Raw genomic sequence first — 24,865 nt, 5'->3', positions numbered from 1 at the left:
GGAGGGGGGTGTTCAACCAATGTGCAAAAAGAATGTGTTGTCTACAGATCATTAACAAGAGAGGCTTGTGCGCCAATTGTCCTCATTCTTCCCTAATTACTGGAAAATGTTCCCCACTAGTCCCATGAAGGCCCCTTCCATCATCCCAAATGACTGCACTTGGAGTGTTTTCTGTCCTCTGTTAAAAACGTTTATTTAAGTCATAAATGCCTGCTGGACCACAGAGGCTCAATGTACAGCATTGTGTCAGCCATGATATTATATCTTCCTACAGCTACTTTGTAGCTACATGTGCACGTAAGATCATACATTTGATGCCTTGGAGCAAAATGGTAAGTAATGATGTTTTATTCATGAAGGTTTTCCACTTTTTGTTCTTGAACCCAATGTCAGGTAGATTAGTTAACAGGGTATAGAACGATCATGCCAAAAGAAGATCTTAAAGTTTTTGTTTATTTTTAAACAAAACAACAGTGTTAGAAACCAAAAACATTCCAACATAAACATCATTTATATCTCAATATTAACTGCATTACTAAACATTTCAATCAATATTTAGCTCAGTAGTGTTTTTTACCTCCAACAGATGATGGTTCAGTCAGGATAATGCACTTTTATTTTATAAAAAATAATTTACAATCTTTTTTTAAAACTGTGCACATACTGCATGTATCCTTATTACAAAAATGTTTTTTATCACTGGAACATGTTGGCATTTCTAGAGCTGCTTTATAAGACATATTCCCAATTACTGCTGTCTTTTACATAATCACTGTTATCATAAATACCTTTTTTATAAAATATACGTTTCTATAACAACTCTTCCAGTGGTTTGAGAAATATTCATGAATTTCATCTTAAGGAACAAAAAAAATGCAATTATTTTAGGTCCAAATAATTGTAAATGTGCTAAGGTTACACGTGTAATTTAGAAATACACATAATGTTCTCTTACGTATTTACTTGCTCCAGCTGTACTGTGAAAGTAAGATTTCTGGACAAAAAGGGCTGAAGAAATGGAAAAAAAAAAGACTTTTGAGGCATTTAAGTTGACTGATCCAGTTTAATTTCACTCCACCTCCATTATGTAGTTGATGGTACTAAAAGACTGCCATGTCGTTATCTCCCTCTTTCACTTCCCCCCTATTTTTGAAAAGACATTTGCTGTTGTTTATTTTCCACAAGAAGGGCGCTTATGCTAATGCGACCTCTTCTACAGACAATTTGCTGTCAATTTAACAGCGTGTTAAAACCACCGTCAGCATCAATCATGCGAGTGGAAGGCACACAGTGAGTGAAAAGTTAAGAATTGTCTGTCTTAGCTTCCTAACACCTTTTAATACACTCATTAGGCTTCTGTACAAGCAAGGATTGACACACTTTCTTAACTTTTCAAGAGACGTGGGAATATGTGCTTTATAATTAAATGGTGAAAATAATGAGCTATATGGGAGTGTCAGGCAAGCTGTTTAAGAAGCAGTGCATGAATTGCTGTGCTGATAGAAGTATGCAATCTGTAGAATGTGCAGCCTCAAGTTCTAAGGTGCAAATCTGTCAGCAGACAGAAAAATCTCATAGTTGTATGTAAAACCATTTTTCAGCCATCTGCTTTCACTAACCTGATATTGATACTGAGGAATAAAACGCCATCACATGTATCTCTGGAGGACTGAAAAACAAAGACGTGTTGCAAAAATCAAAGTAAACAAGTAACATCATAAGGAATAGTTGCTCAATAAAATTTTATTTTGAAACTCTGCTGTTAAATTCCATCTGTGATGTAACCTGTCTGCGTTGTTTAAAGAAATATCACACCAGCTTCGCAGTGTCTGAAGGCAAACATTAACTATTCCATTCATTTATGGTTATGTTTATGTTCAATTTAAAAAGCAGCATGCAGTTTAACTTTAGTGCCTCTTTAATCTGAACAGCTCTTCTGGGGACAATTCACATCACTTGCAGACATCTAGTCATTGATTTTTAGGTAAATTTTGTTACAACAATACAATATAAAAGTCCGGGTCTCACCACTGTCTTTGTGTTTATTTTACATTGTGTGTAAATGATGAGACGGCATGAAAAATGATCAAGTATGTATAAAGTATCAATAAGGCAGTATGTATGCAGGCAGGCAGCAGCAGTAACAGTGTTGTGCAGAGTTGTCTGCTTGAACTAACTCATAAAAACCTGTGCAGTTGAATTTACTTTCCAAAAATATCCAGTGATTATCAAAGGAACCTTTCCTCATGAGCTGAAAGTTTGCACATGTGCACAAGTTAAAAAAGGTGTCATACAAGTGTGAACCATTTACCATCTGCCACCTTTAAAATCGCGATGCTTGTTGCCCCTTTTGCAGGTGTAACATTTCTCTAGTAAATACTTGCAGCATCCATACACCAACATTAAGCCGTGCCAAAGATTTACTGCTGTAACTGCACGTTGGAGATATCCTAACAGAAGCCAGCACTGTATTGCAGCCAGTCGGGGTATTGTCTCAGTCCGGCTAAGAGTGTATAAACAAGTCTTTACTGTCCAACCTTAAGCCCTGTTCAGCCTTCGTTTTGTCTCTAAAGCAAGATTTAAAGAGAAACTCTGCTCTCAATCTAAGTTAACCGATGCCTTTTGAGAGGTTTACTACTCTGTTAGTTCATTTGGCTCAACGCTCTGTCTGTGCTGCTATAAACACTGCTATAAAGGGATCAGTGAGGCTGGCCTCTGTAAAGTTCATAAAAAGATCTGTGTGTCTGATAATGTCACTGATACACTGTGTGAGAAATGTTGCTCCTGGATTCACTCATCCGGCACACTGTAAGGTGAAACCTGGCTTCTTACTTCCTTGCCTCCGTTTGCATGTTTTCACTTCAGGTTTGCTTTTCATCCTTTGCAAAATGTTTTTCTTTAACCATTATTTTTTTCTTAAGTCTAAAATTTAAAAAAGAAACATTTCAGCTGATAAAAAAATGAACTGAATTATCCAGTGAGTGTTGTCAACAGAAACAATAATTAACTGACAAAAAATAAGCATTCTTATTACTTTCATTATCTGACCTTCAATAACTAATCTCTAGTCATCTTGCTTGATTAAACACAATCAAACTTTGTGCGACTAAGTAGCAGTTATGGAACTGAAAGAAATAATAATGATAATAATCTGTTCAATAGATTAAACTTTGGTCTGCACATAAAGGAGCAAATTAACCACAGACGGTGAGGGATTGATGTTTCAGCTGTGGTAGGTGTGGAGAAAGTCGGTCATTTTGCATTTCAAGTCCAGCTTATTATCACTTACTGCTGAAAGCTGCTAATAAAGCTTTTGCCTGTGTCTGGGTTTGTGTGTGTCTGTTACCAAAATATCACATGAACAAATGGTCAGATTTAAATGAACCTTGCAGAAAGTAATCATTGGGTGTACATCTCCGTCTGATTAACTTGTGGAGTTTTTCTGAATCAAGATTGCAGCCACAGCCAGCTGACCTTGAAAGCCACAAACATAGCTATAACTCAGTCAGTTTTACAGGTGGTTACCTAAAATTTAGGTTTGATAAAAGCTCAGACTGATCCCAACACAGATTCTGAGCACTAGCAAGTTGTACAAGGGGTTGTTCAACATTTTGCAATTAACTCTTTGGAATCAACTCCTCTGTCTGTTATCAAAATAACTCATAAACCTCTGGACATGCTTAATGAAACTTTTACTAGACATACATCTGCAACTGATTTTATTCAGTCAATTTTACAGATATTGTGCTAAAATTTGCTGTTGGTGAGTGGCATTCACGAGGGAGTCTCCAAAATGTCTTGAAACGTTTGCTGGCGTTTAAATTTGAGTCCCAGCAGTTTTGTATTATTGTTGCTTGAGTTTTGAACATGTTCAAAAAGGTTGTGTAGAAAGTGTTCCCAGAATAGTCATAGTTGTCGCAGGCATCTCAAACTCATCTCAGTTTTGTCGTGGGCATCTCCAACCCATCTCAGCAGCACCAAGGCTGCATTTTGACACATGCATAGGAGCTCTCCTCGAACAAAAGACATCTGAGGCAAATGCCCAGATTTAAAAATCATACCATTTGATAAATAACAATTTCTGGGGGAAAAAAAGTTTAAATTTTCTTATTTTCATTTCAAAATTGTACTCCAGTAAATTAAACCCTAAACTTGGGGCAGCTGCCGAGGCAGATACAGTGTGGGTGGAGGTGGGCAACATACTAACTAACTAAAGGCCAAAAGTACAGTTTTGCAAACTTTGCACATGACAATAAAGCATGATTTTTCAGAAATTGGCTGTGCAAAACATGACTACACAGCTTACTGGTCACTTGGTTGCATCCCTCAGAATTTAGTGAGACTGCACCTGAGAGTTTGCACCCGTTTGTGTTTGACCATCGTGCACACACACGTACATACATGATGATTAACTTTTGTGTAAGTGAGAAGATGAATATTCAACATCTCTCCAGATTTAGCATCTGGGAAACAGATGATAATGTTTGACTGTGCTTATCACCATGGTGCTGATGAAATGCATAAAGAAAGAAAAAAGTTTAAAGAAATTTTCTATAGTTTTGATAAGGCTATAAATAACTTGCTGATGCTATCACACTAAGAAGCATGCTTCTCCAGCATCACTAACTACTCATCGCTTCAGCAGAGGTGTGTTAGAATGGCCCACTAATCCTCAAGTGCAAATCAGAGATAGGACTCCTTGCTTCTGCTAATTAAGAGAGTTTGGAAGTGTGATGAGACGAATGAAATGGGAGAAGAGAAGAGGGCTTTTCAATCTGAGTGTTTGAAAGAGTTTTTTTTTTCCTGATTATATGTAAAACTATTAAACTTGAGTTTCAGAGTTGCCAGTGCTGCTATTTGTTTTGTTTTGTTTTTAATAGAAATGCTTTAGAGGATGTGTGACATTTTTAGCACTTCTAGTAGGTGCATAAAAATGACCACTAGTTGTAATATAACTGAGTGTAAGAACAGAAGTGTAGTATGTTGTATATGTCAGTGTCACTCTCTTGGTTTGTTTGAAAATGAACATGAATACAAGTTACATGAGCAAAGAGAACAGATTTGTATTTTTATTTTCCTGCAGGAGTGAAAAATCATCCTGCATGGAGAAAGAAAGGGGATTACCCTTTCATGATATAATAGAGTTTGTGTGGCCAAAATGCACATTGTGTCAGTAGAGGGCAAAAAGCAATAAGGCCTTGATTAGAATTGTTTTATACTTTTCAATGATGGGACACTAAGGATGGTAATGTGTGTGGAATGAAACTGAAAATAGAGCATTTTTTCCCCCCGCATATTCAATAAGTTTCAGACTGCATCTCGCTTATAACGCCACCATCTCTGCAATGATCTCTCATCCTTTGCTTCGCCTCTTCACCACACTGCCTTTGATTTCAAGAGCTGAACTATTCTGCAACATTTGTTGATGTGGATTTGCAAGTAAATGCTGCAGAATTGTGCTCCTCTTGGAATTGTTCTTCTTCGCTGACCACCAGGAGAGGAACCCACCATCCTTTGCCACACACCAAAACAGCTCAAAGACTGCCATGTACGCACTTGTCTTGTTAAAATGTCAAGTGGAAGGTTATGACATTTAATGCATTGCATAGAGTACATTTTATTTGCAGCATTATTTCTTATGCAATGAGCCTTACATAATGTCTATGAACAGTTAAGTGTAACAATTGTGTTTTTTAAAATGCTCAGCTTATTTTTTAGCATTTATTTAGCATTCATTATTTTCATATTTACTTTCATATAAGTAAAGTCACAACAGGAATGTGTCAGTTAAAAAAGAAGTTGTTACAACCTCAACATTTCCTGAAAAAAATCATAAAAAATCTGTTCATTAGTGTTTAAGTATTCTTGCAAACAGACCAATGGACGGACGGTCAGACAAACCAACCAACACTGCTGAAAACATAACCTTCTTGTGGAGCTAAAAAGTAGACAATTTTTTCAAACTTTTAAAAACCTAAAATCCTTACCAAACTGGTCCTTTTTCAAAAGAAATGCGACTTTGTAAAGTTTGTTTATGCAATGAAATAACTGCTTATTATTTTAGCTGTAACCATATTTTTTAACCCAGTCAAGCTGTGGTATTGATTAAATTCAGCTACAAAAGAATAAAAGTGTTTTACCAAGATAGTGACCTTGTATTTTGTAAAAATTGTCAGAAAGTGGAAGAGCAATGTCTGTAACTTGGTATTGGATTGTGTGGCTGAATACATTGCTCATAAAGGCAACACAAGGCAAAAAGTTGTGCCATACCTTTTGCTGCCTTAAAGGCGCTACTTTAGAGGGCACGTCTGAACTATTTAAGAGGATAAATAAAGAACCCACAAGTCTCTACTGGATTGGAGGGCTTGTCGAGACACACAGTTAGACGGGTCAGAGGCAGGCAGACAGGTCTGCTCCTCATACAAGATGTGGCTGCCAGTGTTGTTCAGGTCCAGTGATTATGGAGTAGAAGACCTTTCAACCAATCTGCTGCCTCTGTGTCTAAGGGCCCTGTCTGCTGCTCTGAGCCCCGAGCATGGCGATGTTCTGGGTGACTTCCAGCTCTCATTAACCTTGAGCTAAAGGTCCAGAATTACATCAAAGACCCAAAGGCCAGTGGGTCAGAATACAATTTTCTCATCCTGCTCAGCTCTGGTTAATTTTTCTCAAAGGTGTACTGTATATTCCTTCATGTTATACGTCCTGATTTATTGCCACCATAAGATGTCAAGGGATGTTCATCATGTGAAGACAATAAATCAGTTGTCACCTTGTAACAGCAAAGATTAATGGTAAGGTCGTGTTATTTTAAAGTGATGTCTATTAGGAATGGAAATCTTGTGTGTGTTACATAAAATCTTTGTATTTTAAAACACTTGGTTTATAAAAAGAGAATATTTTTATTTATTTAGTTATTTATTCACTGACTTACTTAGCTGTTGTTTCACACTCAGAATTACACCACCACTGTTAACTTAAAAAAAACGAGTTTTATATAACCAAGTTATGTTAATGAAATACACATGACCTAATTAAAGTTTATCAATAGTTGTTGCTAATATTTACTTTCAAAACCCTGGGATGGCCTGGCTGCTGCCATTGCCTTGTGTTCAGGCTCCTGAAAGAAGTCAGTATTTGCATCAAGGCACAATGTTGGTCATTTACATCCTTTAAAGCTGCTGTATTTTTGTCCTTTTATTTTATTTTATTTATTTATTTGCAACCATCAGTATCAACATTTGCAGATTTGTCTCTTGATTTTTATGACTGAAACTTTTTGACACGTCTCTAAACAGTGGAAACAAGGGCGGTGAGATATTTTGCCTTTACACTGTAGCTGGTAAAACTGTCATGCTTTTTGATCATCGAAATTCTGATGCTGTCAGGCTGCTGTCTTGTTTTGGAGGAGTAAACCTCTCATTTCAATTCATGCTGTGCACTGAAGATTAGAAACAGGTGAATTTCTTCTTTTTATTTAAACTCATCAACACATTTGAAATGTATATGGCTTTCTCATCCATTAAACATATGTTTAACATCCTATTATTGTGTAGGTTTTGTCTATTTTATACTGTATTCATACAAAATATTTGTATATTGGGTTTAAGTGTGATTTGTTCAAAAGATAGCCTTCTTAAATATGAAGCTATGTAACATTTGGTATGATAAAACTATGGTAAGAAGATTACACAAACATATTCCTGTTTGCTCTGCTCCCGCCGCCTCCTCTGTGGGGACCAGAAGTTGCATTTATTGGGGAAATGACAGAGGAGTTTGGGAAATGACTTTCTAAAGCATAATGGCAAGATGCCTGTATGTAAAGTGAAAATTGCAACCTCTGATGGATCAATTGCAGCGTTTGATTTGCAGACGGAGGCTTTCCTTTTTCCAGTCAGGATCTTCAGACTTCATTCACGTATAACAGTCTGTCAAGTTGAGTTGAGCTTGCGGTTTATCACTGCTGTTCCTGTTTCCACAGGTGCATGGGTCTGTATGTGTGCGTACAAGCAAGCATGTGTGTGTGTGGGCTAGTACCACTCTGCGAGTTCCTCCTCAGGTGACGCATGGTCAGCCATTGTACAGCACCACTCTGGCCTTGGAACAAAGCTCAAACAGACAGATTGCAGCGGGACGCGGCGAGGTTCGAAAAACGAAAATCGCCTCAGTTCAGCGAAGGTCGAGCAGAGGCATCATTAGGTTGACAGAGTCTAAAACAGGGTCTACCGGGGTGGGGGAGTTGACTGACGGTTTTTGGCTCAAGGACATGTTGGTATCAGAGGTTAATGACGGAGGCAGCCTTGGTACGCTACAGGGGATGTCACTTATCATACTAACACAGATCAGCTATGTGTGTCTTTTTGTGTGTGTGTGTCCATATTCAAGAAATGATTTGAAGGCCAGTATTTGTTTGAAAACATTGTAGTGAACCATTGTTTAAGTGATTTCAAACTTTTTTTCCACTCCACATCACCTTAGGCTTGAATCAAATTATATTTTAAGCTGAAACAGTGTTTTTATTCAGCAAACAATCTTTATACAGATTTCTGCCACACAAGAAAACATGTCAGCCTGTGCAACGAATGTGTGTTTCTTTCTGTTGTTTTGTGTTAACCTTTTCTGTCTGTTTGTGTTCTAATTGCCCCCATTTGATCAGTTCAAGCTGTGGTTTCAGGCCCTCCCTTGTTCGCTCCTCAGCCTCATTTATCAGTAGAGACACACACAAAGACAGTCAATGCCTCAAGGTGAATCCTTTCAAATGGCTCAGTTTGTGTTACCTTGTTAAATCAATAAGGTTAGTGACGAGCAGCAGCAATGGAAATCTCAAAAGGCAGGAGACTTTTGCATTATCTGCTCTATAAATTTGAAGTGCTTGGAGGTTGAAACTGCTGTCAATAGAAAGTGGACGCGGTCAGTTTCAAATGTCCGAACTCTTGTAAATGATTTTAAGCTTCTTGTCTGTTGATTATTTTTTATTATCCTATACAAAGAGAATTGATTTCTTGGTTTTATACCTAAGGATGGAATTGTTTGATGTCTTTTCAAACTGTGTGAATCATATTTTTTATCCAATTAGACCTTTCTAAAGGTGTTTTTAAGCTTTAAAAATAATCTTGCAGTGCTGCCTTTCCAACTCTTTTTTATATAAATACAGGCTTCTTTACTTTATTATTAACACACACATTTTGGCCAGCCATTATTAAAGCAGGAATAAAACAATTACTCCTAGCATCATGTTTAAATGACTGCAGTTGTTTAAACTAATTAGGCGACACCTGCGAGCTAATTCAGAGAGACAATTCAAGCTGTGCTGCTGCTTCACACATGATCTACCTCTCTTTCAATCTGGGTGGTCTGTTTAAGCTGCAAAATGTTCATTCTTATTCTGCACCGCTGCTGCTGTGGTTGCTATTACCTGCTCTCTGCCTCCTTCTTCTCCGCCCTTCCCTCCACCCTACATCCACCTGTGGTCTCCGACGTTGAAGCTGCTCTCCTTTCTTTTTGTGGAGCATTAAGAAACATGATCATGACTGATGGGACTGGAGCGCAGATGCAAAACTCAAACTGCATTCTGCAATAAAGATATATTTAAATATTTACACACAAGTTGTCTGACTGAAAACTGTTGTTCAGGAAGTTATATCTTAACTAAGCTCTTCTTCTGCCTTTTTTAAACTAACTGAGCGCTTTTTTTTTTCAAACTTCCTGGCTGAGTAAAAACCCACATGTGGCTGTTGAGCTGTAAATGCAAACCAAAGTGTTGTGCATAGTTAGTTCTGACATCTAAACTCAAACATTGTGCTGGAACCCAGTGAGCGCCGAAGCTTCTGCTGTTCTGCTAACAAATATCGCTTTGCGCCTTCAGTGCAGTCTCTGTTGTTTGGCATATTTTTAAACTGTTAAATAAAAGCAACGCAGTGATGTTTTTAACTCATTTTAATAATATGAATAATTTGAAAGAATAGTGTTCTTAAATTTATATTTCTTCAAGGTTTACAAATTCAGCTTCATCACTGTAATTACACAAGTGCTCAGTGATGAATTTATTATTTAGATCATTTTCACAACAGACCTTGTGTATTTTTGTAGTTTCTGAAGCAAAAATGTTATTAATAACACTATGAGACATTCAAGTACGCTAATAAGTCATGACAAAGTGACAGCATCACTGTGAGAGTATGCTAACAAGAACATTAAGTGAAAATGAAGCAACTACTTTAAATTTATTATTTACTTCTGTACTATGTTCCCTTGAAATATCAAAGTGTCCGTGAAAAATCCCAAAAGGGGGCTGATGCTATTTTTTTAATAATCAGAACTCAATTTTCCAAACACACAAAAATAAGACAAATAACACAAAATGTTTGCATTTCTTGCTAATGCTGAGCCACCGTCTCATCTGATTAAACAAGCGACTGGATTTATTGGACTTATGTTGTGAGTGATTCACACTTTTAGTGAACATATCCTGGGTTAGGAAAAACAAACTTCTGTCAGACAGTAAAAACATAAACAACAAATGGCATTTTCTGTGAGTCCTAAGCTTAAATTAGAAAAGGTGTGGCTAACAGTTAAAATTAGCAAATTGTAGCTAAAAGCAGCAAAACAGTAGATAAAAACTAAATTTAGCAAAACAGTTGTTAAAATCTAAAAATAAAATGGTTAAAAGCTAAATTATGCAAGACTGTATATGCCATATTAAGCAGTGTCATAAAACTGTTTAGTTTGTTAAAGCAGCTGCTGGGATTGCACAAATGAAAAGTCAATATGAAATGGCAAACCTATCCAAACACCGGAAAATATGTTATAAATATATGACAGATGGAAAACACAATTTTTGGATTCATGCAATCTGCTAAACAAGTGTGTTTGTAAGCTATCAATCTCAGTCCACATGCAAGCCACAGTTTACTGCTGCATCATTACATCCTTCAACTCATTAGAACATATGCCACTTAAATTCTACATCTGCTGCAGATATTTTCTACATGTTGAGGCAAACTGAGCAGGCAAAAACACACCCTATTTGTCTTCTTAGTCATGTTTTTAATTGCACTTACAATAAAGAACATAGTTGTCAGCTTGTGAAAGTGTTACCGTTCACATCACCTCGAGATTGTTTTTCCTGAACACGGATTGTAAAAGATTGTGCACGAAGCATCATTTTTATCCTTGGATTGATCATCATAGAGCTCAGATCTTAACCCCACAGAGAATATTTAGGAGGAACAAGTTTCACACTCCAACAAAACATTGGAGGGTTTGGTTTTTGTTTTAACCAAGCAGTGAATTTTAATTGCTTTAAATGTGCTCTATTGCTTCTGTGTTTTCTTAGAAAATTTGGATTTTGTCTGCATTTCTTCAGTGTTATTTGGCAAAAAACGTGTAGTTTTAATTGCATATGTTCTGTCCAAGGTAGCTGGTAGCTTCTTTATATATCCTAAGTATGAAATAGATGAATACATCTTCCAGCAGTGCTTCTGGCTGAGGTCATTTGAACAGAACACGATGCTTTACTGAGAGCTATAAGCAAGTTTTAAAAACCTAAAGAGGTCAGCGTAGCCTGCTTTGATATTAGGCAAACCAAAAGAGGAAATATTAGGGTAAAATTTTGCATCAATGTTTTGTTATAAAGCAATTATAAACATTAAGCTATGTATGAACAGACCTTTTCTGAATTATATGTATATTTACTAATGATTAACAACACATATATGGGTTTAAGTCATTTAATAATTTTAGTAAGTTGTGAAATATTCTTGAAAAAGATTAAATACTTAATAGGTGAACAGGAGCTATGCCTCCATGTCTTAGGCATTGATCAATATCGTTCCCAGGCCACAGACGTAATCTGGGCCTACAAGAACAAGAGCACAAACTACCTGTAGGTGAATCATTTAGTTTTTTTTTGCATCCCTCTAATCTAAAGCATAACCCAAGTTTGATTTATTTTACTGCTCTGCTGATCAGATTGTTTGAGGAATACGTGTGATGGTGACAGATGCTTCATGGGTTCACTTCCCTGGTATTTTATGGAAGGGCCTGCACTTTTCCAAACTATTTTCATGGATGAGTTCCAAGACGGCTTTGTGTAACAAATCATCTGCTGTTTTCGGTTAACATTAAGAAAGCCCCATAAATCAAACTAGTTTAGTGCTTTTTTTAAACATTTAGTCTTTTTTTCTGTGCTTGTTATCAAAGCTATGAGTCTAACAGATATACAAATTGTGGTCTCTTTGTCACCCTCAGCATGCCGCCCCGGCTTCTACAAGGCATATGCTGGAAACCTCAAGTGTTCGAAGTGCCCTCCACACAGTTTCAGCTACGGTGAAGGAGCTTCAATCTGCCGCTGTGAAAAGAGCTTCTTCAGAGCTGTGAAAGATCCTCCAACTATGGCTTGTACACGTAAGTCCACCCCTTAAAAAAAATCTGGCTTGATAAGTATTTCTAGATCCTATAAGCTTTTACAGCCAGAATAACACCCTAACTAATATTGCTAACTTCACAGACAGACGGCTTTTGCTGCAAGCGTTTATTTATGAAAAAGGAAAACAGAAAAATGAAGCTCAACCCCATGGATTTACAAAGGAGAACTTACAACCTCACAGCAAGCACTGTCAGTATTATTACAGAGATAGAAATAGTCATTTTGTGTTGTGAGATGATTAAACTTTAATTAATTCAGTGTAAATTCATAATAAATCTTCTGATACTTGTGTGTGCCTGACAGTCTTGGTAAGTTATTACTTTGTCTGCAGAGCTGGTGGATTTCTAGAATTCACAGTGGTCATAAATCCAGTCTCGTCTTTGGGACTTATCTGGTGTGAAAGTGAACATTAGAGAGTCTCTGGATGAATTACATGGCTTTTGTTCAGCTGCCTTGTCTTCATCGATGATTCACCGACTGTCATTACGACTTCATATTTGCATTAAATTACAGTTTAACCGGACTAATTCTCCTTTAATTAAAAAGCCATTTAGCTGTCACTGAGATAGACGGGGGCCACGTCTGAGAGCTCTCCAGGGTGGAAGAGTGTATTTGTCTTTTATGGCAAGACAAAGCCAAGTCATTGTTTAGATGCTTTTAGTTTACAGTACGCTTCAAAATGTGGTCTTTACTGGGAAAACCTTCAAAAAGGTTTCCATTCTTCACTGAATGCTTTTCTCAGGTGAGCTTTTACTCTCATGTACCTCCATTTACAACAGTTTTTTGAGTCTTTCTCTTTTAGGTGAGCAACAGTCTTGCCCACATTAGGTTTGCAAGTGTGGACTCTTTGTATGTTTTTGTTTTATTGCAGATTTTCACGCATGCAGTACAGTGGTTGGCAGTAAACAAACATGAAGTAACGAAAGTATGAAATAGGATTTATCGCTGGTTACGCTGTTTCTGTTCATTTCACTTGACTCTCGTATACAGGCGAATGTGGGAGGCAGCTAAGAGCTCCACAGCCACCTCCTTTTTAATAGGCGCTGTTCTATTGTGTCACACTTACTTGTCAAGTTAACGCTACAAATTAACAGAACTTTAAAAATAAAGATATTAACATATAGTAGCTTTAAGAAAATACAAGCTATACATAGTGATCTAAAGGCTCCCATAGTTTTTGAAAGACATTGATGTCTCTGGGCCAAAAAGTTTTTTGCCAGCTTAGTTTTTGTTCTTTCTTTAAGAAATCAATAAAGAATAATGTCTGAGTTTGTAACAGATCTTTGTTGGCAAAACTTATTGTCATTCTGATTGTTTCATTTGTCCTATTTTTTTATGTTTTACTCTCAGCTTTAAAGCAACATTGGGGCACAGAGTGTGCTTATATCGCCACGCTTATATGGGATATATCAACCAGTGGTTTTTATGAAAGGTCCTGAAGCAGAACTTTAACTGCATTTTTGTTTGTTTTTAAAATCTGGGGTTTCGATTTACAAGTCTGGTATCATTTAATTACATGCTAATTTAATTTTAAAATATAAGCTGGTTTACTCTATATATGGTTGTAACTCTAAATTAAGTTTTGGAGAGCATTTAAGGACAATCTGAACGAGTGGACCCCAATGCTCACTTGTGGGAACTTCAAACCTGGCTTAGTGTGGAAACTTGTAATTAAGTGTGTTGTTTATGTCTTATCAACAGCTGTTTGGTTTTTTTCCCTGGCACAAGCAAACTTTAAATTTTTGAGGCCACTTTTGCTCCCAGAACAAACTGAGTGTGAACAGTCTTCTGGGGTTTAGACAACCACACAAACTAAAAGGAGTTCAGTGCTGTACCACATTTACGTTTACAAGTGTTGAGCTCTGTGTTTGCTCACATAATGCTTTTTAATTAGAGGCTTGGAAGGCAGTATATAAACTATGTGCTTGATGTTGAAGTCGACAGGAAAAAAAATGGAGGAGATTAAAGAGTGAGAGTAAGACAAAGGTAGAGAGGATGAAAGAGAAGGCGTCACGGGAGGAGAGATAAAGGTGGAGGGGAGGTGTAAGGGCTGGATGGAGTAGACAGTGTGAAGAGGGGAAGGATGGAGGGTGCTGATACCTATCTCTCCCCAGAGGAGAATGGGGGCTGATTGATGGCAGTGGGGTTGCTCTGCAGGATGGTAGGTGGGTGGATTCTCCTCGACGGAGAGAATAGAGGAGGTGAGATAATGGCCGATAGAGGCAGAGGGAGATAAAGGGAGAGAATGGACACGCTGACTGAGGTGGTAGAGCGGTAGGAGGGGCTCTCCTGTCTGCTGAGATTTTTAGCAATGGTAGGGAGAGAACGGGAGGGAGGGCTGGTGGAGGAGAGGGAAACATCCCATTGTCCTGGCAGACAGTGAGCTTGGCAGGACGGGAGTGTTCAAATCCCTCAGGCCTTTTAACTCCACCCTGTTGACAGCTGGCTGCCTGCTACAGCACAATGCTTACCCTGACACACAAACGCACACATCCAGGGAGCACAAAAATACCACAACAAAGCAAAATGTAAGGAAGGCAAAAGAACTTGAACTGTTTAATGCTGCAGAGGGTAATTAGTAGAAGTTATAGAATGTGATGGTTTAATGATTTTTTTAGGGACCTTTTTCAGTCAGATGACAACAGGTTTCAGTGCTTGCTTACCTTTTTAAAATATTTGTTTTCACATCATTCATATGAATCGAATGGTTTTTTTTTCTTTCATAACATTCCTTTTAATTTTGCCACAGTAAAAAGACTCCAGTGATGCAAAGCCTCTTGAATAAAGATAACTTAATAAATAGATGTGACTGGACAGAATTATCATTGTCTAGAAGTTAATGGTTGTGGGTCTGAGCTACCAGGTGGGTGACAGAAACACTTAATTACCTAAATGGTATTAGAATAGAGTAGATAGGCAAGTTTCTGAAATTTACTCATGCCTACAGTTTTTTGTCCCAGTGAAGCAATAAAAAAATTAAATTCTATTACACTCAAGGGGAGAATGGATTAGCACACATTAAAAAGAGTGTATGACCTGTTGCATTATGTACAGATTTAAACAATTATGTCTGTGATAAATATTCTAATGTAAAATTCTAAACGCTGAGACATTTGACAACTGACTAATTAAGGGATTTTTAAAATCTTACATTTAGAAAGTACTTAGTATTATTTGCCATAGATTGTTTTATGACCAGTATGTCATATTTGCCTTTTTAACAGTTTTATACATGGGAACATGTATCATAGATCATATATATTTACCTCTGTCAGGTTGCGGTTAATGCAGGTTTACCTTTGATTGCATTTTATTTCCCTTTTTTTTTATCAAAATGACCTAATGAAAGGTTTCATCACAAACATCCAAACTCCAGCGTGAATGCACAAAGTCTGGAGGTGGGAGTAAGGAGTTATGATGAACTTTGATTTAATTTTAAAGTAAAAAAGAAAGTTCATGAAGTTTTGCCTTTTTCAAAATCACTTAATGCAGTTTGTATTCCTTGGCAGGCCCTCCATCTTCTCCTCGTAATCTGATGTTTAACATGAATGACACCTGCCTGATGCTGGAGTGGGCTCCTCCCAGTGACACTGGGGGCCGGAGGGACCTCACCTACAACGTCCTGTGCAAACGCTGTGGCCCCGAGCCCAACCAGTGCCAGCTCTGTGAGGAGGAGCTCCGCTTCCTCCCCCGGCCATTGGGTTTGACCAACGCCACCGTCACTGTCATGGACTTCTCAGCGCACGCCAACTACACCTTTGAGATCGAGTCACAGAATGGCGTGTCGGACCTGAGTTCCTTCCCTCGGCAGGCAGCCATCATCACCGTCAGCACAGATCAGGGTGGTGAGTATTTGTTTTTTGCCACTTTACCTTCACTACATCATGCATAAAATGTGAAGCCTTCCATATAGAAGCAAAAATCTTGACACTGCCTACATAAATCTTTTCCTGCTACTTTCACGCCTCTCTTAATATCCCGTTAGCTCGTCGCGTGATGTTGTGTGTATGTTTGAATATAGAAGTAGCAGTTCTTCTTATTGCAAGTGTCTGAACAAAAATACATTATCACTTCTTTAATATTCAGCTTCACATATTAGCACATCAAATACTGACTCAATTTTAAGAAAATCTTTCAGTTTTTTTATTAACATGAATTTCTTTATCAGTCCATTAGTTTTGCGTAGACTAAAGAGTGGAATGCAGTTTGAGATAAATTTTCATAAATCATAAAGCATTATTTTGTCTTTATTGATTGAATAGAAAAACCTAACACACTAAAGAACAAATTATGAAACCATGAGCAAAAGTAACAATGCCTCACACATGCATTAGGATGACTCCATAGAAAGGGCAAAGGTTAACAAAAGCCTTATTCTGTTTAGATTTAATAAAATTCAGTTCAGTTTTATAGCGTAAAGTCAGAGGTCATCTGCATGTGAGAAACTCTACAATTCCCTCTGAACAAGCACTCCTAAAACCAGTGATACAACAGGAAGAAAACTTTAGCAAAACCAGATTTAGGAATGGTGTCCATTTGACCTGAGGTGGCGGTCCAAGATTAAAGAGACATCAGCAAACAATAGACATCGAGTAGATTGATCATCCACTAAGAGGGCATTAAATAAATCTTCCGGGAGCAAAGAAACCTGGAGAAAGTCAAAAGGAGAGAAAATGTTATGAAAGAAAAGGACAGAAAGGTAGTGACATGCAGTAATGACATATGAATGGAGTCAGAAGGATGGGGCAGTGGTGGCAGTAATGCACAAAAGAATCCTGCAGAGAGGCTACAAAGAAAAAGCTTCTGACAAGTTTGGTAGTCATCATTTACACAACTAGAAAATCAGCTACAGCAAAAACTTTGAATATATATTTCATGACCATGAAGTCTACAGGAATTTGGCAAGCTTTTCTGGTAGGAATAATTTTTTGGAAGCTATTGGATAAAATCTGTGGGCCTGGAGTATGATATTTAAAGTACAATGTGAAATACTTCATGAAAGGAGCTTGGGACAATTTTCACTTAAATAAATCATGCACCACACTCTCTGTTATCTTGTTTTCTTTAATGTATCTACAACCTAATTACAGATGGTCAAAACAGGATCAGTATTTGACATTTCAGTCATGTAACTGAAGCATCAGAAAGTGAGAAAAACTTGCTTTTTGAAGTTTTTAAAACTTTGCATTCCTGTCAGATTTCATATATCATTAATATGTAAGGTCTTAGTTGTATGTGGTAAAGAAAAAAAATAGTTTTGTTTCTGTAACTGACAGCAGGGGTTCACAAAACTGTCCCATCCACCTGTTTTTCTCGTACCAGCGTTTTGTGCTTCAGAGCTTTTATTTCCTGTGAGACATTCTTGGGTTTAGCAGCTTTTTCTTGTAATCTGGAATTTGCAAACACTGGCTTTTCTCCACCTTCCTCTTCTGTCATTCTTTAAACTATTCTCTCATCCCTCTTTTTCCCTGTTGGTTATTTGTCCTCCTCCTTTCCTTTTCCTCTCCTGTGTCTTCTTTCCAAATACGTTTGTTTCATATTTGTCCTTTGTTCTCTTAGTCTTCTCTCCTCCCTACCCGCCGTCTCTCTATTGCTGTGAGCATCTGGGAGAAATACATTTTCTCATACAGCCAAAACACATTAAATGCATTATTCTGCATCACTTGGGACAACTAGATAGCGCATGCGATTCAGTGTTACACGCAGACTTTTTATTTTATTAACATTCCTTGTTTAGAACACAGTCAAAGCAGGTCCCAGGGCTGCAGACGAGACCCATTTGAACACTTATATAGCCAGCTGCTGCTATTTAAGCTCCTCGGGGGAAGACGCAGATTTATGGCCCACTGTCAGTGATAAACAGCATATTGCTGTACTTTTCCCCCTATTTCATTGTCAGAAACCAGACTTTGATCAGTGTTGTTAAATGTAATGCAAATCATAGCAGAGTATTGATCATGTATCTGGATTTGCTGGTTGTAACTGTCCAATATGCAGTCCTGCCTGTGTGTTAATGATTCAGCTATAAATTTAAAGTGTTGGTTATATTTTACAGGGCTCTTCTTGGGTTTTGTGGCAGGTGTTGCAATAGTAGATACTGTATCAAAGAGTGAGCTGCATTATCTCTCTTCCAAGTTTACATTTTAGTCCCTCGTTTTCCACGATTCTTATATCAAGCTTGACCACAGCCGGCTACTTTTTAGTGTATCACCAGGGGTTGAACAAGATCTTACGATGTTAAATTGATGCAGGATTTCTCATCCAGTTGAAAACTGCCTTTCAAAGCCAAAAAGTCTCACTATCAAGTTGCAGTCAATATGATTTTGCCGGGTGAAGTTAGTGCTGAAGATGCTCCTTTCACTTTAAACTGCTTGCATGGCAGCAGCTCAGACAGACGTGTTGAGGACAAGGACCAGCGGGACACGTCACTCAAGCCTCAGCTTTCTCCGCCCCTCCTGTTGAAGGCTGCATCAGGCGGCTTCACTTCATGCTGGGAGGTAGAGTTTCTGTCACTCTGCGCACTTGTTTTAAAAACAAAACACACTTAGTGCCTAGATCACACGGTAATGTCTTGATCTTGAAGTTGAAAAAAAATCTAATTTGAACCTCTCATCAATTCATTTGAGCTGAAAGGAAAAAAGTAAATCTAAACATTGAGTTGAGTGAGGTGGTGTCAGGCTGGATGGAAATGGAAGCGAACCCAGAGTGCAGACTCATTCTTCCAAAACAAAAACTAATTTATTGAATAAAGAAAATAAATAAAAACAAACTGCTGACGTGGCAGCAAACTAAACTTAACAAAAATCCAAAGCAGGGCATGGCAATGAGGAAACAAAACATAGAATCATCAAACGACAAACAATGATCCGACGACTAGTGGGAGAAATGACCGGGTATTTGAGTGCTGAGGGTAATCAGGTAAGTGGAGACAGGTGACATGATTAATATTGCTCACAGGTGGAGATGGGAGTGACAGGTAACCAGATGACTAAGCTGGGGGAATGAAAATGAAAACAAACACAGACACATGAGACAAAAGCAGAAGGAAAACACGAACCAAACTACAAGATAACAGAAAATAAAAAACACCAACTGAAACATAAAGCAACTAACTGAAAACCAAAAACCCAAATCCTGACAGGTGGAGGTGAAACAAAATCAGACCGTACCGTTCACTGAGTGTCCCCCTGCCCACACTCAAAGGAGTTTCACTCTAATGTCCACTTCAGTCAGTCCTGAGTTTCCAAACGTCAGTCAGAGCACTTCACGTCTTTTTGTGTTCTCTTCAGTAATTTTATGGTGAAATGTTTGTAGCTGTTTGAATTTTGATTGAGCTTTTTAAGCTGTTTTGATTACCTTTGATAAAAATAAAATCTTGTCTTGTCGTTGTTACACCCCTACTGATTCTTACATGACAAACCTCTCATTTATCTTGAGAAGATTTCTGAACTTTTTACCAGTCTTTTTGTCCATCTTTGCCTGTCATCCAGACTTTGGGTGTCCTTTGAGGGAAAAGTAGAACTCAGTATGTTGAATATAAAGTAAAGGTCTGTTGGCTCTACACAGAGCAGATCCGTGAGGATAGAGATGACCTTCCATCAAAGGCCAACAACTCCTAGATACTGTAAAAGACAATGGTTTAGTTTGGGTCAGGACCGTTCCGACTATTTGTGGTGGAAAATATTTAAGCAAATTTCAAATGTGTAAAATTCTTTTTTTTAAGCTGTATAAACTTTAACTTAAATTTCACCCTAGATGTTTGTCTCCCAAGCTTCCTTTCTTGATGTTTGCGTACATTTCTGCGAGTTTCATTTATTACAGATTTACAGCTGTTATCTGTCTTGAGGGACTCTGCACCCAAACTAAAAATGGATGATGTTTTAACTCTGGTATCTAGGGAATCCCATCTGGTTTTCAAGCTGATTTTACTTTAAAATAGAAGAAAAGGAGGTGTTTGTCAGTGTCTGACTGAGGTGTTATCAACAGTTAAAAGCAGTGTTTGCCCCCCAATTTTTTGAAGAGCTGTAATCCTTCAAAATTTCATCTTTTTTTGCATGTCTCACACTATTCAACTTCAGATCAAGTCATAGTTGATCAGTAGTATAAACCCTATTTTGTGGTGAACATATTTATTCTACACAGAATCCTTTAAATTGTTTGTATTACTTTATGTGTGGAGAAACTCTTTTAGCTAAATCTCCTCAGTGAAAATGCCTTGTGTTGTGATTTAAAGGTTAGACAGGCTGCCCACTTAATAAATTTTCAAACTGAAAAGTTGATCACTACGTTAGGTTTTTGATGTTCTCAATATTGCATTATAGTCCAGTTTAGATTTACTTTACAGGGCAAAATTTCTCAAGTAGCTGTTTAAAATGTCGCTCTTAAAAAACAGCATTCTGCAGGTCAGGATCTAACTTAAACTATTTTCCCCTCAGGGGTAAATAAATGCAAGATGTAATTCTGTATACAGTAGTTTTTCCTAGTTTTCCACACTTCCTGTATTTTAACGGTTTCTTACATTTCCTTTTTGGGGGGGTTAGCAGATTTACTTGTCTTTTAGTGCCAGGCACTTTATGCTTCAGAAGCTGTAAATAATAGTTGAGGTTGATGGCAGAGTCTCACTAAAATCTGCTGCACCTTCTGTACGCTTCTTCTTTTGTCTCAGTTAAAGATTTCCCAAGATTATTTTGCTATTAATGTAAGTTTTTATCATTTCCAGTCAGTTCCTAATTTTTCCTAATAGTGCATTGCAGTTTGAACAAGTGTATTTAACACTCTCACCGTATTCACTCCTGACCGTGCAAAGCATAAACCTTTTGTTTTCCTCTTACTAAAAACAGTTGATTATTTGATTGTGATTATTATTTGATGGCAGACTGCCTTCTAGAGAAATTACAGTGTGCCTCAGTGAATTTATTGTAAAATTGCAGTGGCTTTTGGAAGATTTACACCAGGTTAAAAGAGCATAAGGTCATCATATTCACTCCTGTCAAAGATAACCATGCAAACAATCTTCTGAAAAGGAACATTTGCATGCTGCACGAATATGCATAAATACTTTGACACAAACAGTATGCTTTCCCTGACACATCCGCCTAAACTGCTCTGTGATGGGCTTGTTTGGAAAGGTGCACATAAAATTCATATACACCATTAGCATAGTGTTGCTATCAGCAGAAATGAGACAGCCATGTGAATATCAGTGTTGCAAAAAATATCAAGAGTTTGCTGTAATAATTTACTGGGGCTATAAATAAATTAGACTTTGTCATTAAAATGCAGATGGCTGTTTTGGTCAGTGCCTTGTGCGACTAAAGTTAGTATATGATTTCTTTTGCTTTAAATGCACTGCTTTGCAAAAACAAACGTACTCTAAAGTATTTCAGACATGCAGGAGTGAAATAGAGGAAGTACATTTGTGATAAATTTATGTCAAGAATATATTTTTGAATATTTTGTGGTGATTATCTGACATAAAAAGCAGTCTTTCTAACAGAGAAAACCAAGCTTGTGGAAAGAAAGATTTGGGAGAAATTGTTTGTGCCTTTTTTATTTCAGCTTTAGCATCATGGCAGTACTGTAACATGGCTGCCCAAATAGTTTACTGTCAGCACAACGGCAGAAAAAGTTTCATCCTGATACACAAAATTCTGTTTGGTCTGTGCTATTAGAAGAAATTTGAGCTACTGCAGTTTTTTTTTTGTAAACTCTGCTAAATTTCACACGAATACTTCCCAAAATAGGTGACTGGGTCAGGAAGAGAGTGGGGGAAGGAGGAATCAGCCACTGGAAAATGAGTGGCAGGTTGAATGCAGAAGGTTGTGTGAAACGAGGGGCAAAGCCTGGGAGGTAAAAATTAAAAAGGAGAAAAAGACATTGGAAAAAGAACAGCAAGAGTGGGTACTGTGAATGTGAAAAGCATGACAGAGACAAATGAAGAGAGAAAAAGGAGGGTAAGAGAGGACTAAAAATGAGGAGCAAAGTGTGAGGAGATGATTGAGTGAGGAGAGTATCGAAAGAGCAAAGAGGGGGATGGCAGAATAAAGAAGAGGGTAAATTAGCTGACAAGAAATGTGGGCAGAGGATGAAGAGAGCAGAGGAAGAGATTCAGATGGAGGCTTGTGTTAGGGGGGCTTGTCTTATGGTAGCTGTAGAGCTTGAAAATTAGAGGCCCACAAAAAAGTATTTGTTTTTGTGAATGTTATTTTCTGTTTCATCTATCTTTCTTAAGGTGGCTGTAGATCAATGGTAACGTGGTCACCTTTCAACCTGAGTACTGGAGGTTTAGTTCCCAGCACTGCTATATATCAAAGGTTTCTTGGCCAAGATGGTGATAGTTGTTATTTTACAGCATCATTTGAATCATCAGGTTTTTTTCTGAAATTCCAATTGGTGATGTTATTTTAAGCCGAATCTCCAAAAACATAGATTGTATATAGATTGGACTTTGATAAAACTGGGGGCCCATTTGTAATTTTTTACAAGTTTATTTGATCACAGGATGCAGATGGGTAATTGTGTGTGTCACGGATTCAAAGTTGCGGAAATGATCCAGGATATTTTTATAATTGCTTGTGACTGAGTTAAAACAGTTGTTTGTAGATGAAAAGTTAATGAATAAAACAATCTCAAGCCTACATAACTGTATGGAAAAACATAAGAGGAACCAAAAGGAGGAAGGCTGTTTATTGATTTGACTCTGACTGGAAGCAGCCAAATCCTTTTCATTGAAGATATTCAATGAAAGATGACATCAGAGTGAGCTTTTTTATGTATAAACACTTTAAACTTGGTGTAACTTTAAATTTTAGGGAATATATTCTGTTTATTTAAAAGAAGGCTAGTGTCTCAGTTCTTTGATTATCTCATGTAAAGAAAGTTTTGCGCACAGTTAAACCAGCGCCCCTCACCATCAGAGATTTTATCAGGATCTACATGAGCGTTCATAAAAGATGTTTACCCTGTATATGATTTAACTTCTTGTATTCAATAGATTCATGATAAGCATGGACAAAAATAGTTGCTTTTTTTGTTTTTGTATTCTAATTTAAGCAGCACTGTCAGTATCTGTTTTTGATCAATCTTGTCATTTCAAGTTAAAGTTTTGGTAATTAAGTCTGATATTTTTATTAACATGTTTTTACAGATGGACAGATTGATGAATAATCGAAAAGAGAGACAGACATTTTAGGCATAATTAGAGAGTTATACATTTAAAGGGTATTTTATTTTAATTGTATTACTATTTAGCTTTAATGTTATTTTAATGATTTAGCTCAGTGCTGCTCTTAAATCATTCCTCTTCAACCTATTTATCTTTGAGTTTTCTTCTCTTGGGCCTTTTTGGTTTAGGGTAAACATTTTTACACTCTTTCCAACATCTGCTGACATGGTGTAGTGAGAGAATTGCTATGATAACTATCCCAAAAGCTGAAAATGCTTAAATAAAACCAGAAGAAGAAGAAATAAGTGTCCCCCAGTCCTGGTTCTCGGGGCTCAGTGCCCTGCTTGGTTTAGGTGTTTTCTTGCTCCAACACACCTGATTTAAACGACATCTTCATCCTGTCATCAGGTAATCAGATATCTGTTAATTGCCAGTCAATTTAAATCATGTGTGTTAAAGCAGGGGAACATCTGAGCAGGTCAGTGGTACCTGAGAACCAGGACTGGGGAATGCCATCAACTGAGCAAAGGTTTGCTGACATATTTTAAAGGTTTGGTCAATTATATACTAACAGGATGTTTTCAGAAGAAGCGTATAGTTAGCTGGACTTCTGTGCAGCTTTAGATGATCTGTTTTCTCTACTGTCATTATAAACATTTTTATTTAATTCCTTCAATTCTTATTCTTTAAAGCAATTCATATGTGCTGCTTAATACCCTTAAATTTTAAAACAAAGTCCGATTCAAGTGTAGGAAATTCTCTTCCCTCAAACCAGCTTAAGCATTGTAAAACAGCAGTAGTATTAAATGAAGTGTTTTTTTGAACTCCTGGCCTTCTTGACTACCGTACTCTTTCCCAGGCAGCCCTCTCCTGGCACGGTGCCACGCTTTAACTAACTATGACAAATTAGCCACACACTTAATTACTAGCCTGGGAAAATCACAATGATGTTTATTAGGCGCGGCATCATAAAGCGGTGAGCCCGTGCCCCGAGACCAAAGCGCCATACCAGAGAAACACTAATAATAACAGCCATACAAATTGGCTGAGTGAAATGACCGGGCCCTCGAGGGCTAGCTGGGATAGGGTGAGGAGGAAGGTGACTTTCCGTGAATGAATCAATACTTTTCTCCAATGTGCTGCTGCACTGAGTTCTGGTTACCAGTGTAGCTTGACATGGCTGATATCCACTTGGTCTGTGTGTGTCAGAATGGTAGATTTAGCTGAGGACCTTACTCCATTATGGGTTAATAGGAAAAAGCCGACACTGATGAAAA

At 37.6% G+C, this 24,865-nt stretch overlaps 1 protein-coding gene across 2 annotated transcripts in view; it reads left to right on the top strand.

Moving 5' to 3' along the window:
- epha6 (eph receptor A6) overlaps nucleotides 1-24,865 on the top strand; it is a 153,811-nt gene that overhangs the window by 64,577 nt on the left and 64,369 nt on the right. For both annotated transcript variants that reach the window (XM_025007567.2, XM_017423868.3), the window contains 2 exons: nucleotides 12,247-12,402; nucleotides 15,934-16,269. In XM_025007567.2, the coding sequence (XP_024863335.1) occupies nucleotides 12,247-12,402; nucleotides 15,934-16,269 (492 nt within the window). The remainder of the gene's footprint in view (nucleotides 1-12,246; nucleotides 12,403-15,933; nucleotides 16,270-24,865) is intronic.

The sequence above is a fragment of the Kryptolebias marmoratus genome, linkage group LG6, assembly GCF_001649575.2.
Source record: "Kryptolebias marmoratus isolate JLee-2015 linkage group LG6, ASM164957v2, whole genome shotgun sequence".
NCBI lineage: Eukaryota > Metazoa > Chordata > Actinopteri > Cyprinodontiformes > Rivulidae > Kryptolebias > Kryptolebias marmoratus.
The sequence above is the reverse complement of the archived record's forward strand: the minus strand, read 5'-3'. Positions and strand labels throughout refer to the sequence as shown.